Raw genomic sequence first — 17211 nt, 5'->3', positions numbered from 1 at the left:
AATTTGGGTAAACCACTTGAATTGGACATTTGAGTGAATCACCAAACAGTACACAATTCGACAACCAAAAGTGCAGTTGGCAATCTTTACTTTAATGGAAATTTCTATTGATAAAAAAAAAAAAAAAAAACCAACCATAATGGTAGAGGTACACCAACCCAACCCAACTCCATAGCCCAGGATCCATCCCCTTTTTAACACAAAGACGGACTGACTCTCCACTAGTTGGGTTGGGTTGGATTTTCAATAGTCAACCCATATCGTCCCAACACAAAGCTTACATTTAACCCAACCCATCCTTGGGTTTAACCATATGAAAAACTGATAATGTCCACTGCCAAAACACACATTATTGGTCAAACAAGTTCGGCTCACTATGTAACTCTCTGTTAATGATCACTGGGCAACATTGTAGAGGATGAATGGAACAATATAACATTAAAAAAAACTCCCCTAATTGAACTACTGTAGAGGAGGAACCACCGATTGTTGGTGATCATCATCTGTGCAAAAATATCGGTCTCCAAATTCACCCATGCCAGGGATAACACGGTAATCTTTATTCAAACCAATTTCAATCTCCGAGGTCACGATCTTTATTCTGGGGAAGCGTTTGCAAACCACGTGAACTCCTTGAGGTGCCTGGTGACATTAAGGAGAAGAAAAAAAAAACATTGAAAATCATACCATACCTTCTGCGGCAATTCAACATTAGTGAAGTAAAAATGAATTTGTAATAAAGGGTGAATAAAGCAAGGGGCTAATTAACTTACGGATATGAGATTAAGGAATATGATGTTGGACTCTGGAACACCCTTCTTTATCAGTAAAGAAATAGCTTGAACAGCCGAATTCCCTAAGAATGGTTTAATAATTAGAATGGATGGACAAGGGTTGGGGACAATGAGCACTCTTTCCCATGACAGCTGGGTGAATGTTTTATTTCTTTTGTTATTTTTTCAACAAGTACACTTGTATATGTGCACAAATATATATATGTGTGTGTGTGTGTGTGTGTGTGTGTGTGTGGATATCTACAGATATTAAACAAAAATAAGACCAGTTTGACGAGAAATTTTCCACCATGAGAACAGACAAACCTGTGCCTAGGATAGGATCCAAAAGTAGCACATGCCTATCTGAGATGTCCTTCGGCAATTTTTCATATATCAGCTGCTTAGCAATTGAAGCATCAGGATAACAGTCAAAGGATTAGGAAACAAGAATACAGAAGCACACGTGCACATCTCGTGCGCACACACACACACAGATATATATAGAGAGAGAAGAAAGGGGGGGGGGGGGGGGGGGGTTGGTGGAGAGAGAGATGCAAACCTGTTGTCCATTGTCACCTTCTCTATGAATCAGAATCTTTCCAATCTTAATACCTTTACAACATGCCCGCAAAGCATTCTCCATACTCTCACCACTATCACAGTAAATGATATTTGAGTAATTACATGACTCCAAATGTGCATTTATGTTTGGCGTGTTGATTATGGGCTAAAATACTCACAAAAAAACAAATAGGCTAAAAAGCTAATACGATAAAATGTCACATCCAAACCATAATCATTTCATTTTTTCTCTCACAAAAGTCAAAAAAGCCAAAAAACCTATCCCAAACGAGACTTTTTAGCCTCATACTAAAATAACCAAAAAGCCAACTCACATCCCAAACGAAAGCTTAAACTTAATTTTCTTCTATGAAGACAAATAGGACAAGAACAAAAAGAGGGGGAATGAAAAACCAAATATCATTCATAACTACTAAATTTTGATTTAGTTCAGCAAAAGAAATTTGATTTCAATTCTCCCCCCAAAAAAAATTGATTTCATGCTATAAGAATCTCTTCTCTTTTTTTCTATCTTTTGATGAGTATAATAATCTCTAATATGCTAACATATTAACATCATCAATCTTCTCCACAGCAGGGCCTAACGAAATCAACTAAATACTTTCTCAAGAATGTTTAACAGAATCATGCAATAGGGAGACCCAATGTCCTAAGCAAGTTAAGTTTCATGTTAAATCGCTTTCCTTCTTTATGTTTACGTGATTTGTGTGTGAATGACTTGATTGGACCATCATAACATTGTAATTCATTAATTGTCCGAGGTTGGTAATATTTAAATTGGCAATAAGGAATCAAGATTTGGCCTAGTCACCACTCTCTAGGCAGAAACTAGAACCAACTCCACAATTTCATGCAATAATTAAAAGATCATCTCATTCATCATTTTTTTCTCAACATAATTAATAAAATAGAGCTTGCAGAATCTAACTCCAAACCCACAATAAGAAAAGCAAAATGTGTTCATTTGTTATTGTTCTAAGTCTGTTATATATGTTTAATAATTAAAAAAAAAATTCAATTTTCCGTGTTGAAGCTAAACTAGATGCATGCATATGCAGTGGAGATGGTGCCAAATATGGCAATAGAACTATAGCAGATATATGAGTAATTGTCATTTTAGATTGTCATTGGACAGGTGGTAGAAGGTGCAAGGTGACAAAGCATAACAGGGTGGTATACAGGCATACCAAGATGACAAAGCATATCAGTACAAAAATGCCAAACGCTCTCTGATTTTGTATATGATTTAGTAATATATAACCCCATTGTCTATATATACACAACCATATATATATCACATAGAAGCATGCTTGCTACATTTTGTATGTTTGGATGTGCACAGTTTGTCTGAGTTCCATGTATAGGGAAAAGTCATTAACATAAACAAATAAAAAATCTTAATTCAGCACCTCCAATATTGATGCCAGAAATTAAAAGTACCTCCTAATTACGGAGACACCGCATAACCTTTTACAGAAATCCACACCAGTATATACAGAACCTGATTAACACAGAAGTAAATGTCACAAAAACAACAAATTAGTGATAATACTTGCAGGCCACATAAATAATAAATGCTACCCATGCAAAACAGAACACATCGGGGTCAAACTCACATATAAGCAGGCAGAATATGGACAACATTTTTTTAAGTACTTTAACATGGCTGTAAAAGAAATTTAAAGGCCTTCCATTTCAAAAATAAAAAAAATTTAAAGGCCATGCATAATGGCAAATATAGGATAATTAAGTAACAACAGCTTACCAGTTGGAGTGATCACCTGCTTTTCTGTAAATGGCAGATGTCCCAGGCCATGCTCAACAACCTGGGTGAGATGGGATAAAATTGCCGAGTTAAGTCCTAATTATGTAATCAGGAACTATTAAATGGACCCATCTCACAGTAACAAATACCCACCAAACGAATTAACCGATCAGCATAAAAAACAAAGTCATGTTTTGTTGTTTGAGCATCACGTATAAGTGTATGCATGCCCCGTATCTGGATGAAACAAGCAAAAATATAAGAAGCAAATAAAATGAGATGAACCTCCCCCACCTACAGATTAGTGCAACATTTTTCACAAAATTTACGAACAGAAGCTCTTATTTTCATTTTATGCAGAAAAGAAAATAACTGTAGTGAATTGATCCCAAAAGATCATATACTAATTTGAGGCTATCAAGCATAAAACTAAATAAAAGTATAGAACTGCAAAAATATAGCCCTGCGGGACTGATAAAGTACACAAGTGCATGAACTAAATTAGCTAATAGGGCAAGAAAAGCAGTACCTGAAAAGTTGACTGAATGACATAAAGATTAGGATATATTTTACAAAGATCATGTTGACCCAGTTTTGTACGGATATGTTGGACAATCAAATCAACAGCTACATGATTGTCTCCACCACGGGGAATGATAATGTCTGCATACTTCTTCGTTGGAAGTATAAAATCATCAAAAGCAGGCTTCACAAATTTTGAGTACTGCATCAAAAATAAAATTTTAAGAAATAGATAAACTCAAAAATTACTAAATCAATATAAACAAGAGTGTGTGCACACTTGATAAGTGTGGCAGTGTGTTACACAAATCTTAGGAGACCAAACCCTAATTGTTAGACTGAATCTGAAGAATAGAAAACGAAGCAGTTGAGAGAGGGCTGAGGAATCAAAAACTAAAGAAGTTGCTAAAACTTGGGAGACATGAGAGTTAATTAAGGGTGACTCATTTTCCATATTTGCTCCTTTAACAAACGAAGATAGAAATCATTTAAACCATATACAAGCTTCCTTAGGGTAATTTTGGCACAGAAAATATTGGTGAGTCTCAAAAAAAGGGGGAACACCAAAATGGTATTGTGTCAATGTGAAACAAAGACAAAGAAACAGAAGCAAGTGCATAAAAGGCTAGATGATGAAGTATGGAAAAAAGAACTAGCATTTTTTAGCTTGATTCAAGTAAAATAGTGCTAAATAACTAAGGCAAGAAGGGGAATTTTGAAATTGTAGTTAATAAATAATGTTAAAACAATGAAGTTGCATATCTTTCACCAATCCTGAGACACAGATTAATCTAAGGGCAAAGTTCACCAGAGTGGTTATACAGTATAACCTGTTGAACAGTGAAACTTAACATATGATTCCCTACTTAACTCATATAGAATTAAGCTTTTATAAAACTTCCAATCCCTAAGTCTCAACTCCACAGCCTACTTCTAAAATGTAAAAAGCTTGTCATCACTTTCTCCACTAAGCTGCCTTATTTAAATATGATATACCATTATGACTGAAATATTTAGATATTGAATCAAAGTTTACAGGCAGAGCTCATACATGTTTACATGAAAGTAATATATATGAATGAACACACAGATAGCTATAAAAAAGTATCCATTAGTCACTCATGTATTTTTATTTTCACCATATTCTTGCCATATTATGGCCATATTGTTCAAAGTTCCTCCCATATTTTCTTGATTTTCCATTTCAAGTAACTTCTCATGGATTTCTGAATACTCATACTCACCCAAATCTGGTCATATGGGATGACTGTCATTTTAAATCTAAATAAATCTAAGATCATACATTTAAACTCAAGACTAGACTCAAAAGAAGAAGAAAAAATCTGCTAACCTGATCAAGTACCATGTTGATATCTCTACCTTTCTCAACTATGTCACGCCTTATTCTCCTCGCCAGGCGTACATCAGCATCTGTGCTGAAAATTTTCAAATGTGAAGATCATAACTGTAACAGTCCAACTTACTAAAACTACGAAGTGACCTACATGTTGCATGATAAAATAGCTCTTCATACCTCAATTCTAATTTCAAGCCATTGTTCAAGAGAAATGGCAAGAAAAGTACTTCGATTTTAATGAACAAAGATAATAAAGCACTCAAAAAAATTGCAACAAGAGCAGTGGAAGAAAAAATTTGGTCATGCAGGGAATAAGGGGTCAAAAAATACATTAGGGCTCATTCACCGAGTAGTGGAAAAAGATGTGGCCATTTAGTAAAAATAGAATCTCAATGTAATAACAGGTAGCAAAAAAATACGATTGCATTTATATCTTTTACAAACTGAAATACGCACACTGCAGACGAAAATAGTGACAGAACAAAGAGAATTCAAAAGGAAAAGAACTACGATTTGGCCAATAATAAAAGGCACATGATGCCTATGCCATAAGGCTGGCCTCTAGCTGAGGCACAACCTTTCTCATCAGGGAATCGTGCCTAGTGAAAGTGGCAAACGTGAAAGATATTCGTCAGTACACCCTAAAACTATATGCTTACGTGTCAAAGAAGTTCGTAATATAAATTTGTTTAGTACTAAGGATTTGAGATCCTTCGCAGAAGGCAAGTATGTAAAGGCTTCCTATATGATGTTGTGAGCATCTAGAGTTCAAAGACCCATACAAGCAAACACTCAATTGTAATGCACAATATGAATTGATCACAAAATAATTTAACCTTCAATTGTACATGTAAAACTGTACGAAATCTACCAGTCCTAGCACTCTTCATTGGTGAGACCACACTATTCAATGGACTTCTTATATTTGGAGAAGGTGGATCATATTTGTTGGGACACTAAGGTGGATCATATTTGCTATATAAAATAGTCAAAATAGATACAAGGCCAAAGCCAGCATATCACTTTCTTTGACTTTTGGCAGACAAATCTGCTGGGACACTAAGGGCCTGTTTGGTTGTGTTTTTGTTTCTTATTTTATGTATTCATTTTTCAGAAAACACAGAAAACTTGTTTGGAGAACTGTTTCCGAAAGCTGTTTTGGGGAAAATTGTCTAAAACAAACACTTTTTAGGAAACACCAAAAAGTTTTTTTTTCCCAAAACACAAAAAAATGAAAGCACAACCAAATGCCCTAAGTATTTAAAAACGGATGTGATAGAAGCCAGAAAAGATTCAATCAGTTATCACTGTTCAAGTTTACACAACTGAATTCCCCTCATTGCAAAGTTGCATGTGATCTCATATCAAGAATCCATCTGTAAACCATGCCGCTTGCCCAAACAATACCCATGTGACCATTTCAAGAGGGTACCTAGTGATTAAAAGTCCTCTACAATCTCTTATAAACAAAAATAAGAAAAAAAAATAAACTTCAAAATATGAAAACAATCAAACTATAAAACCACACTAATTCCCTAAAACAAATGCAAATATTGTAAATAATATATCTTGGGTTGTGCAATTAATTCCAACATGACATAGAGCCAGTAGTCAAATATGAGAAGCTAAGGAAATAAGGTGTCTGAGCATGAAAAAAGGAAGAACGAACCTGTATCAACAAAAATCTTCATATTCATTATATCCCGGACACGAGGATCATGGAAAATCAGTATGCCTTCCAATAATATTACATCTGAAGGATTCACCTGGCAAAATTTCAGAGCAGCAGTAGTTGGTGTTGGAGATAAAACATGAGGATAACTGTATTTATCCAAAAAAAAAATGAGGATAACTGGTACATGAGATTCCATCAGTTACAACCTAAGAAGGTAAAGGTTCACTAAAGCACCAAAACAAGACCAGTTATACAATAAACTTGTACAATAACATGATTTGGGTTGCACAATATGGGCATGTATACCACATCATGGATGTAAAATAATAGAAAAATAAATCAAAGCAGATTCATTAAATAACATCATCTATATACTCAATCACATGTTTCTTATTCTCCGTGTTTAGAGAATTGTACCCTTCGAGCTGGAAACACGTCGCTTTTGTAACTCTTGAAATCATACTTTGGAATATCTACTTCTTGCCCATGCTTCAACTTCTCCATAGCACATAATAATTGTTCAGTGTCAAATGCATCTGATGAAGTGAAGAATTTACATATTAAAAAAAGCAATAAAACCATTAAAACAAAAACCTCCAGCATGCAGCTGATTTGAGTTACATGAGTTACTAGCACAAGGTGAACATTTATTACATGCTTACTTTCAAATTAAGGACTTAATTACAAGCTTTTGGAACTTCGTCACAACCAAATAACATGTTAGTGGTCCAGGAAATGAATATCCCCGAAGCTTCGAGATGTAAAGTGTCCAAATCAATGTGATCCAGTCTTCAAGTTCCAAATTAATGATCAGCAAGAAAACAGGAAAAAGTAATTAAAAAAATGGAAGCAAAAAGAAGACAGAAACTTGAATGGAAAATTCCACATGCCACAGGTTGTAACTTCAAATTTTAATTTAAATTTGAGAAGTAAATTAACTTATCCAACCAAGAGCACAGAAACCAAGCAAAGAATTCAAAAAACTGTCCAATGACAAAACAGCATAACGTGCCCAATGTGACAGCCAGTTGATAAATAAAAATATAGTTCTTACTAACAAAGTGAGTAGTAATCTAGATGTATATTTTCATAAGCTTACATTCTTTACAAACAATTAAGAGGAAAACATTTTCTTTGGGATTAAGAAGAAACTGAAAAATCAGTTGAAACTTTTTTCACAAAATAAGCAATACCAAATGATGAAATATTAAAAGTCAAGATACAGAACTGACCAGGGTGGTCAAAGTTGTATTCATGAACTGTTGTAAGTTCCTCTGGAGTCAAATTGTGATAAAAGGAATCCTGCCAAATCATCCATAGGAAGATATTTATTTGCAAGGAAAAATAGATCACCTCATCAAATAAATCAAAGATGGCACATATATGTTGTCAATTTTGGCAGGGAACGAATGTAGATGAAACTTCAAATCCATAGCATTTATAAGACATTCAAAAAATGTCAATATGAATTGCGCCATATTAACTGGTGTCTGTGTTCTCCGCACAGCTTGAATTGTGCAATTAACAAGCATGTCATTCTTTTACAAATCCTATTTAGCCATTAGATGATACATAATACTATGATAGCAATGTGAGAAAACAAGTGAAGGTCTACTAGATACATATTTCTTTAGGGGGGAAAAGTTACTGACTCCCCAGCAGCCACATGTATTAGTGTCCATGAGCAAACAGGTAAAAAGGAAGTTTATGATAAGACTCAACATAAAGGGCATTATTTTCAATCCAACAGAAATGTAAAATTGACATTGGAAAATCTACTCATGTTTTCGAAAACTTAAAATTGGAAGAAAAATAATAAGAATTCAAAAACCTGAAAAGAAGAATACAAAGAGGAAAAAGGAGGTGATGACGATGAAAAACTTATACCGACAAACTTTATCTATTTGCTCAATGAAGAAAGAGAATACTAAACTTCAAATAGGAAGACGTATCCGTATTGGATACTAATACTCATTGGATACTTATGGATACGTATCAGATACTTATTAAAAGTATCAGATTCTTCTTAATTAATTTTTCATTAATTTTGAAGTATCAGATACTTAGTTTTGAAGTATCGGATGCTCCAAGTCACATATTATCGGATACTTCTTAATTAATTTTGAAGTATCAAATGCTTCAAGTCGCATATTACTCCTTTTACGAAATTAGAATTGTATCATTTCTTGCATAACATCATAATATAATATAATTGCGAGGATAAATAGAATATTTTTACAATACTTTGCTTAATTTTTTTTTATAAAAATAACATAGTGTAGACACCCTATTTTTGACCGTCCTCAAGACTTGGACGTCACCGTTTGAACACCCGGTGATCATCCATGTTTGTGTTCGTTTGGAGTTCCCGGAAGTCTCGGCCACGCGCCTTGCCTCAGGATCTCCGAACTCGACTGTTTAGTGTTTGGTTTTGGCACCAAACACTTGTGTTTTTGCCTTGAAAGGCGGGGAATGGCTTGTTGGCCATCCCCACATTCCACCGGCCTTCCCCTAGCATCACTGGCTGTTTAGGGGTGCCACCGGCCATGATTTCTTAAAATCAATGACCGGTCGGCACTATATTTGGCCGGCCGGCACTTTGTTTTGCCGGTGACCTCTTTTGCTGGCCGGTGTGACCAGTGTTTTAAAAAGCGCGCTTAGGCGAGCGCCTAAGCTCGAGGCGCAGTGAGGCGCAGCCTTGCGCCTCGAACAGGTCGAGGCGAGGCGCAACTTAGGTACTGAGGCGAGGGCTTTTTTTTGAGGCGCGAGGCGCGGACTTCATGGGCTTTACCTTTTTTTTTCTTTTTTTTTTGAAAAAAAAAAATAAAAAAGTGCTTTTTTTGTGGGCATGCCTATAGGGATTCAAAACTTTTCAATATAAAATGACCAAATGTGGTCAAAAGAGAGCAAAAAGTGATACCTATTATATAATATATAATATACTTATATATAATTGATTCATATATATATATATATAATATTATATAATACCTATAATATCTATTATATAATATATAATATACTTATATAATATATAAAATAGAATATATTCTTATTTATAGTAATAAAAAAATAAACACATGTATGTAAAATAAAATAAAAAAAATTAATTAAAACACATTATGTAAAAAATATAATAAATAAATAAAATAATATATATATTAAAAAAATTAATTATTTTTTTTCTTCTTCTCTTCTCTTCTTATTAAAAAAATTAATAATATACATATTAAATACTTTCTATGTTGAAAATTGTGTTATATTAATATTTTGCTTAACTTTTATAACTTGCGCCTCGCTTTGGTGAGGCACGCGCCTCGCCTCGCGCCTCGGCGCTCAGGCTCCAGGTGACCTTGGCGCCTTGATGCGCCTAGGGCTTTTTAAAACACTGGGTGTGACTCCTTTGCACCCTTGAGGCATGGTGTGTGCCAGCTGTGCCAGCTGAAATGCACCATTACTCCTCCTCGTGCAGTTTTTGGCTGGTGTGAACCTTTGACCCCCTTTTTCTTCTAGAAGCTTGAACCCTTTGGCCAAGCTTCTTGGGGAAGCTTGGCCAGCTGTTTTAGCTTCTCCAAGAAGCCAAGACTCTTTTGCACCCTTTGCCCCTTTCCTTAGCTTCCTTGAGAAGCTTAAGTCTTGGCCTTTTGCCTATATAAGCACTCACCCTCTCCCTTTGTAGAGGGTTAGAGCTTTTAGACCAAAAAAGCATAGCTTCTATATCTATACATCTGATATATCATCCTCTCTCTCTATATCTCCCTCTCTCTCATCCTTAGGGTGTGTTTGGAAGCCTTAAAGTGCATTTTGACCTTACTTTTGCACTAAAACACACGCCATTACACCTTGCTTCCAAGATTGAGAGGCATTGAGGGTTGTTTGTTGAGGTTTTGGACTGATTTTGATCAGTAGAGAGTGGCTGGATCATCTGTTCTTCAAGGCTTCTTCAAGGGTGAGACACTTGCTTTAGTTTCCCCAATATTGCACTAGTTTTCTACCTATCTTGCATGCTGATTTAGGCTTTGTGTTTAACATGAAAAAGTCTTGTATTTTTGTGCTTAACATCTTTCATTAAGGGTGTTTTGGCATTGGGGGTCGAACTCCTCCCCTTAGGCCTCTTTTGGCCTATTTTAGTGCCCTTTTCTTTAAGCTTTGTTTACTTTGTTGTGTTGGTCTTCTCACCACTGAAATCCAGTGGATTTTCAGTGGTGATGGAGTGACTTTGAAGTCTTGTGTAGGGGAGGGACACCCCTCTCCCCTTTGTCCTTCTTTTACCTTTGTTTTGGTTTAAAAGGGCAACATGCATGCTTGTTTTGGGTCATATTATATATCTGTCCAATGGTGGTTTGTTAGCCCTTAGCATGCATTTTATACTTGCTTTGTAATTCTCCATATTGCCTAGAAGTGTGCTATGTGTTTAGCCTAGCATATCCTCTTGTTTTGACTTAACCTTGTGAAGTATTTGGCCATGTTTTGTCATGCTTAGGGTCTGTTGGCCACTGATTTTGTCATGTTTGGCATACTTGATATAGTTGCTTTGCATTTTGGCTTGTAAGCCTTGGTTGTATGGGTCACCAACATGCCTAGCATAAGCTTGTTATCATCATTCAGCATCATTTAATATCATGTTTCGGTCCATATAATGTGATCTTACATTATCATTTGCGTCTCATTCATTACCTTGAAGTGTTGTAGTTTTGCGCCTTAAAGGGTGGTCATTATGTATGCTACCATACTTAAGCATTTGGGCTGCCATATCATGGGGCCGCGGGGACTCATTTCACATGTTAAAAACCTTTTTTTTTGTTGCTTAGTTCATGCCATGAGTGGCCTTGTTAGTGGTAGCAAAGTGCTCCACCCTGTGCCTTAGTCCTTAGGCCTATTGGCATGCTTGTTTGCATTGGGTGTTTGTCCACTTTTTTTGGACATTTTTGGCCACTGTTTATGGCAAGGTTGGGGTCTGCCATTTATGGTTTAAGTCCACCATTGCATGCTTATCATATGCTTGTTACTTACTTGGCTCATTACATGTTGTCCCATGCTAGCCTTAGGGCATACTTGTCCATGTTTGCATTACATTTGCATCTCATATGATTAGCACTTTGCATACTTAACATGATAGGTTGCATCATATTTGACATGTTTTGCATCTTAGCCTCATGTTGCATAACTTGAATCACAAGTGCATACACGCATGACATTGTTTGGTTTGGGGTGTCAAACCAAACTTGAGGGATGAGGGGTGTTTGTACTTCGAGTGACAAAACACACCTCAACCTTCGGTCACCGAGGCCCTTGACTTTGGCATGATAGGATCTTGGTCCTCATTTGTGTGTTGCATGCATTTTTACATTGAATTGCAACCTTGGCTCCTTAGGCTATCATGCATCAAATGCACAATTGATAGCCCGAGGGTCAAGGGCCATACTCCATTGAGTCCGTTACATGATTGGGAGAGTAGCCATGCATACACTTGCTTGAAATTCCATGCCATACACTGTTTGCCCTTGTTGCTGTCAAAAACCAAATTCTGCAGGGATTTTTGGCCGACCGGCAGTATAGAGTACCGACCGGCCATTGGTGAATGGCCGATTACTTCATCAGCAGCCGATGGATATTTTCAATGGCCGGTGGACATTTCCTTCAGCCGATGGTGTTTCACAGTGTTCAGGGGACCTGTCCCAGGACTTTGGCAATTTTCAGAGAAGCAGGGCAGTGTAAACCGAGGCGGCAGTGGTATGGTACGGACTTTCCGGGCGAGACGAGTTCGAGCATGCATCATTCGCGCATCCCGAGGCGGGGGCTGTGGCCACCTTTCTTTTTTGCATTCATTCTATTAATTAATTAGAAATTCTGTAAATAATTAATGTATTATTTATTCGGACTGTAATATTTATTTGAACCCTCCGAGTGAGGGCAATTGTGTAATAAGTGTGGGTGAGTGTGTGCATGTCTTCCAACCCCCACTTCTTTCTCCCCTTTTATTTACCTGCTTATGATGGTAGATTAGGGCATGTTTAATTTAGCATACCTTATGCTTAGCATGCGTGCATCCATACGTTTGTCTTGCATGCACCAGGCTCGGTGCGTCATGCTAACTGCATTTGTACTTCAATTCCGAATTGAATACGTGCATCAATTGATTGCATTTCACATGCCATGTTTAGGTTAGCCGAGCCTACTCTAATTGCATCATGTATGTGTTGCATTAGTTAATTTGACATGAACTAGGACCATGCATGTTGGCTAACTAGTTTTTTGTTTTGGCTCGGAGTACTCGGTAAGTATTTATGCTTTAGCATACCGCATGCGTGTAAGTGTTGCCATAACAATATGATTACCATGTGGCTAGATGCTTATGTGATAAACTGTTTGAATGCCTGTGAGTGAAGGTTGGATTGTCTGAGTTGGAAAAACTCGTTGAAATCCGTATTTTAGCCTACTTGCGAGTAGCAAATTCCAAAATATTTTCCAAAAACAAACGGATATGCAATGCTTATTCCCAAATTAGGCAATCTAGTCTATACTTGTTTGCTGTGCACATAACATAGTAATTCTAGGCTAATAACCGGTTTAAGAGCACTTAACGTTTTCAAAACAGAATATCACGGTTAGTAGAGGCCGGTCTTCGGACCAGGCGAGAGGGAGTGCTCATAGCTGACCTTCCCCGATCGTACCCAAGTTCCCGAGCCGAGGCAACTTTGATGATGACGGACACGTGGCCTTTGGCACCGAGTAAGGGTTTCCTAAATTCCCCCATAAAAAAAATATTTAGGTGGCGACTCTGTATCTGGCAAAGCAGTCCATGTTTGGCACTTATTTTCAAAAATCTGTTTCTCAAAACGATTTGCCGGATTTGGACTCTTTGGTGCAGATTTAGAACCGCAAACAAAATCGAGTCCGAACTGTAGCGCGGGGTTCCTCGCGGACGTGCTACACATAGTAAGCTAAAGTAATAGAATTCGTCAAATTGACAATATCTTCATTGTATCATGCATGTCTCCTATAACTACATAGAAGTAAGGATTAAGAAGATAATATAACAATAGTAAAATTAAATATCAATAAATAAACAAGCAAATAAACTTGCATAGAATATTTTTGACTAGTGCAAAAGGAAAAAGCATAGGGTCAAGTTGCGGATTGTTTTGATATTATAATATCAACATATTAGACTTGATATTGAAATGAAATATTTGCAAGACCTATTGAAAATTAAAAATCTAAACTAGCTACTGCCTTAAATTAATACATAATTCTTAAAGATTAGTATTTTGCATCATAAAGTTACTGTGGTTTCTCAACATTCTTGAGCTTACGTGTAACTCAATGCTAATAATTTATTTATTTTTTATTTTTTACAATCGTATCCTAGCCGTACCCGTATCTTACTTTTTTAGGTTTTGCTGCATAGTCGTATCCGTATCGTATCGTATCCGTACCTCGTATCCGTATCTTCTAGTCTATATTACATGGACTCAGGTGGCATGTTGCGTGCGGGTATGTGTCTTAAGTATCTCGTTCATCTAATTCTCATGTTCAAGGACACTAAGATGTGGCTGGATCTCATACAAGTAGGAAATTTATTTATCTTTTTAGAATAAAAGTGGTATTTACAAACTAATGTAGGGAACTTTATGCAAAAAATTGGAGTCTAATGCATGGTTATATAGTTACCTTGACTTTAAGCATGAGTATTGGGTGCATGTCCAACAAACCATATTGGATATATAACCTTTCTCTATGTTGAGTGTCCGACACGGTTATTTCATAAATTTAAAAGAGTTGATGTAACAAGGTACCTGGTTAACAAGTACAACACGCTGATCACGAAGCTGCTCGATAATCATATCACAAACTGTAGTCTTTCCCGATGCTGCACCTCCAGCAACTCCTGCCCCACAGAATGTTTAATAGAAACGTGTATTAAGCAAAAAAGAGGATCCTTTTAAAGTTCAAAAAAAAATTAAACAAAAAAGAGGATCGAATAGAAAGAGAGAAACATAATTTATAAAAGCAAGGAACAAATTTCCCTCATGATGTAATATATATGTCTGTAGGTTAAGAACAAATCACCGAAGAGAGGCCAATAACAACTCTTGGAAGTAATACAAAAAAAGTAAAGATGTTGAGCAAATTTTAAATGGGGAGAAAAGGGGGGGGGGGGGGGGGGGGGGACATATGGTGCAGCAGTCGAACACTTAGACTGCAATTTGGATGTTTAGATTTGCCGTCTCATGCCAAAGGGCTCCATAGAGCTGGGTCCAGAATGTCCAACTTCAATATACTGAACCCCATCAGGTATATCCACACTTACCACAAGTGGCATGTACAGTACAGCCATGCTCCAATAACAGTTTGATCCTTCAGCCACACTTAATAATACTCCCAATATTTCCACAGCTCAATCTCTCATGCCAAGGATTTTAGTTCTACTTTCAATGGACTTAAAAGGCAATTGGATAAAACAACCATGGACTAAAGTGCTACCATAAAATAAAATAAGAACAAGAAAGAAAAAAAGAAGAAAGGTACTGATGCTGACTGAAATTCCAAGTAGTTTTAGACACAGTTTTTAATATTTGTAAATATTCAATGTGAATTTTGAAAAATTCAGATTCAGATCAGACCACAGAATTCAAACTAACATTCTGGTGAAACAGTTCAGCACAGATTTCAAATATTAATCAAATTTGAGAATCTTTAATTTGAAAGTATGTACTGCTTTATAGTCTTGATTTGTAAGAATTACCCAAACTTCAAATAAAACCAAAGACACTAGGCTGAGTATTTAAGAACTAATCTGAAAAGTTTAAAAGAATAGACTACCGTCTCAATTTTCGAAATTCATGCTCAATGGTGAATTATTAGTTCAAATAAAAAATTCATTATGTAGTGTCCTGAAGGCTGAAGGGCCAGCTTAGCGGTAAAGCTACCCCTTGTGACCTGGTGGTCATGGATTTGAGTGGCAGAAACAGCCTCTCCGCTGAAGGCTGGAAAACCCAGATGCAACAAACAAGACAATAAGAGGGAATGATTAAAATGATCTGTGCTGTGCCTAAACTTACCAATGAAAAAAGGTTGCTTATGCACATGTTCAGCTGTTGATGTTGTCGGTTGATCCACCTCTGAATTTCCTGGCTCCAATCGATCCAAGTGAAATCCAGAAAAATGAACCCCTGATGAAGTTTCTATGAAATCAACAACTGATTTAGAATTAGAACCCATGTCGTGAGCCCTCCTACAACCCTGCATGTTTGAAGAATAAAGGTTAGTGAAGTCGTTTAAGGAATTAACTGTTCACAAAGTCAATAAGAACGGCATGTAGTTCGCACTCAAGCAGGATCACTCAGAACTATAAGTCATAGTGTTTGTTGATTACCAAGAATCACTCAATCTTGACCACATTAGCTTTCAATTCCAATGCAATAATAGTCAAGCCAGGCAATAAAAGGCAACAATTTCATCACTCAATGTTTTTTGAGTTACACATAAAACTTTTTCAGATGTAGGAAAACCATTCATCAGAGAATGAGTTAATAGCAGGCAACCCTTGTTATTGCCGCTGTTTTCATCAAATAAATCCCGAGGCACTTACCCAGAAAATAATCTTCCAAATTCTATTAGTATCAAGTTCAAACTAAGAAGCACCTCTACTCTTTGAAAAAAAAATTCACTCAGTCTCAGGATTCCCCTATGTATAGATTACAGAAAAAAGAAAACATTGATCAATTTATCAAATCGTATAACAATGAAAAGAAACTCAATAATGCATAATCGAACACAGACAATATTGAAAACGAATTATTTCTCGCATATAAGATCAACTAACGTACAAATCAAACCAGTTTCTATTCAAATGAGTATGTAGATCAAATGGAGTGAATGATCATAAGCAATCACAATCTTAAGGTTCAATCTGAAATTGCAATAACGAATGTAAATGATCACCATAAGCAGCATAGACTAAACATATAAACGCATACACACACACACACACATATATATATATGCATCAAAATGTAGAATCATGGATATACTTTGGGACTGGATTTGAGATTTGGAGGGTATTGATCGAGAAAAATGTATGGGAATTGTAAATATATACGCCTTTAGGGCCCTTCTTCCTTTATTTGTTTACGGCTGCGGATTTAGAGAGAGAATTGAATTTATAGGAAAAGTCGAGCAGGAGGGAGACTCTTCACCTGAGATTCATGCTTGGTTACAAATAATTTATTGAATTTTCTATTGTGTGATAGGTGAAAAATTTAATAAAAAAATTTGATAAATTATTTGAATTTTATTATATTTTTTAAGAATAAATTATAAATACACTCGTAATATAGGTTGTCCTTATAATTTGAAAAATTATAAATACCCTTTTATTAAAAAAAATATTTAACGTAATTAATTAAAAAAATAAAATTTATAATTGTTCTCCTATACAATAATAAAATTATCTAAATTATTAATTGAAATAGATTTTTAATATCATTAAAAACTGTTAATTGACTTGTTGATTTATTAATAAAAGAGG

General features: G+C 36.0%; 1 protein-coding gene across 3 annotated transcripts; it reads right to left on the bottom strand.

Moving 5' to 3' along the window:
• Positions 1-85: 85 nt before the first annotated feature.
• On the bottom strand, positions 86-16912 carry LOC114283272 (uridine kinase-like protein 3). Of its 3 annotated transcripts, none has more exons than XM_028226087.2 (15): positions 16715-16912; positions 15743-15923; positions 14477-14568; positions 7910-7979; positions 7095-7213; positions 6672-6768; positions 4997-5076; positions 3653-3847; positions 3277-3360; positions 3124-3184; positions 2799-2859; positions 1336-1429; positions 1101-1173; positions 774-856; positions 86-642 (listed from the first exon to the last, which is right to left on the bottom strand). In XM_028226087.2, the coding sequence occupies exons 2-15, from the start codon at positions 15900-15902 to the stop codon at positions 463-465; spliced, it is 1449 nt and encodes a 482-aa protein (XP_028081888.2). In that variant the 5' UTR covers positions 15903-15923; positions 16715-16912; the 3' UTR covers positions 86-462. The 3 variants fall into 3 exon arrangements, with proteins under 3 accessions (XP_028081888.2, XP_028081889.2, XP_082740643.1); XM_028226088.2 differs by having other exon boundaries at positions 16511-16717; XM_082884517.1 differs by lacking the exon at positions 16715-16912 and adding an exon at positions 16273-16410.
• Between the last annotated feature and the right edge of the window lie 299 nt (positions 16913-17211).

Source organism: Camellia sinensis, chromosome 8, assembly GCF_055761805.1.
Source record: "Camellia sinensis isolate YWXY chromosome 8, ASM5576180v1, whole genome shotgun sequence".
NCBI lineage: Eukaryota > Viridiplantae > Streptophyta > Magnoliopsida > Ericales > Theaceae > Camellia > Camellia sinensis.
Note: the sequence above shows the minus strand (reverse complement) of the source record. Positions and strands in the feature narration are given on the sequence as shown.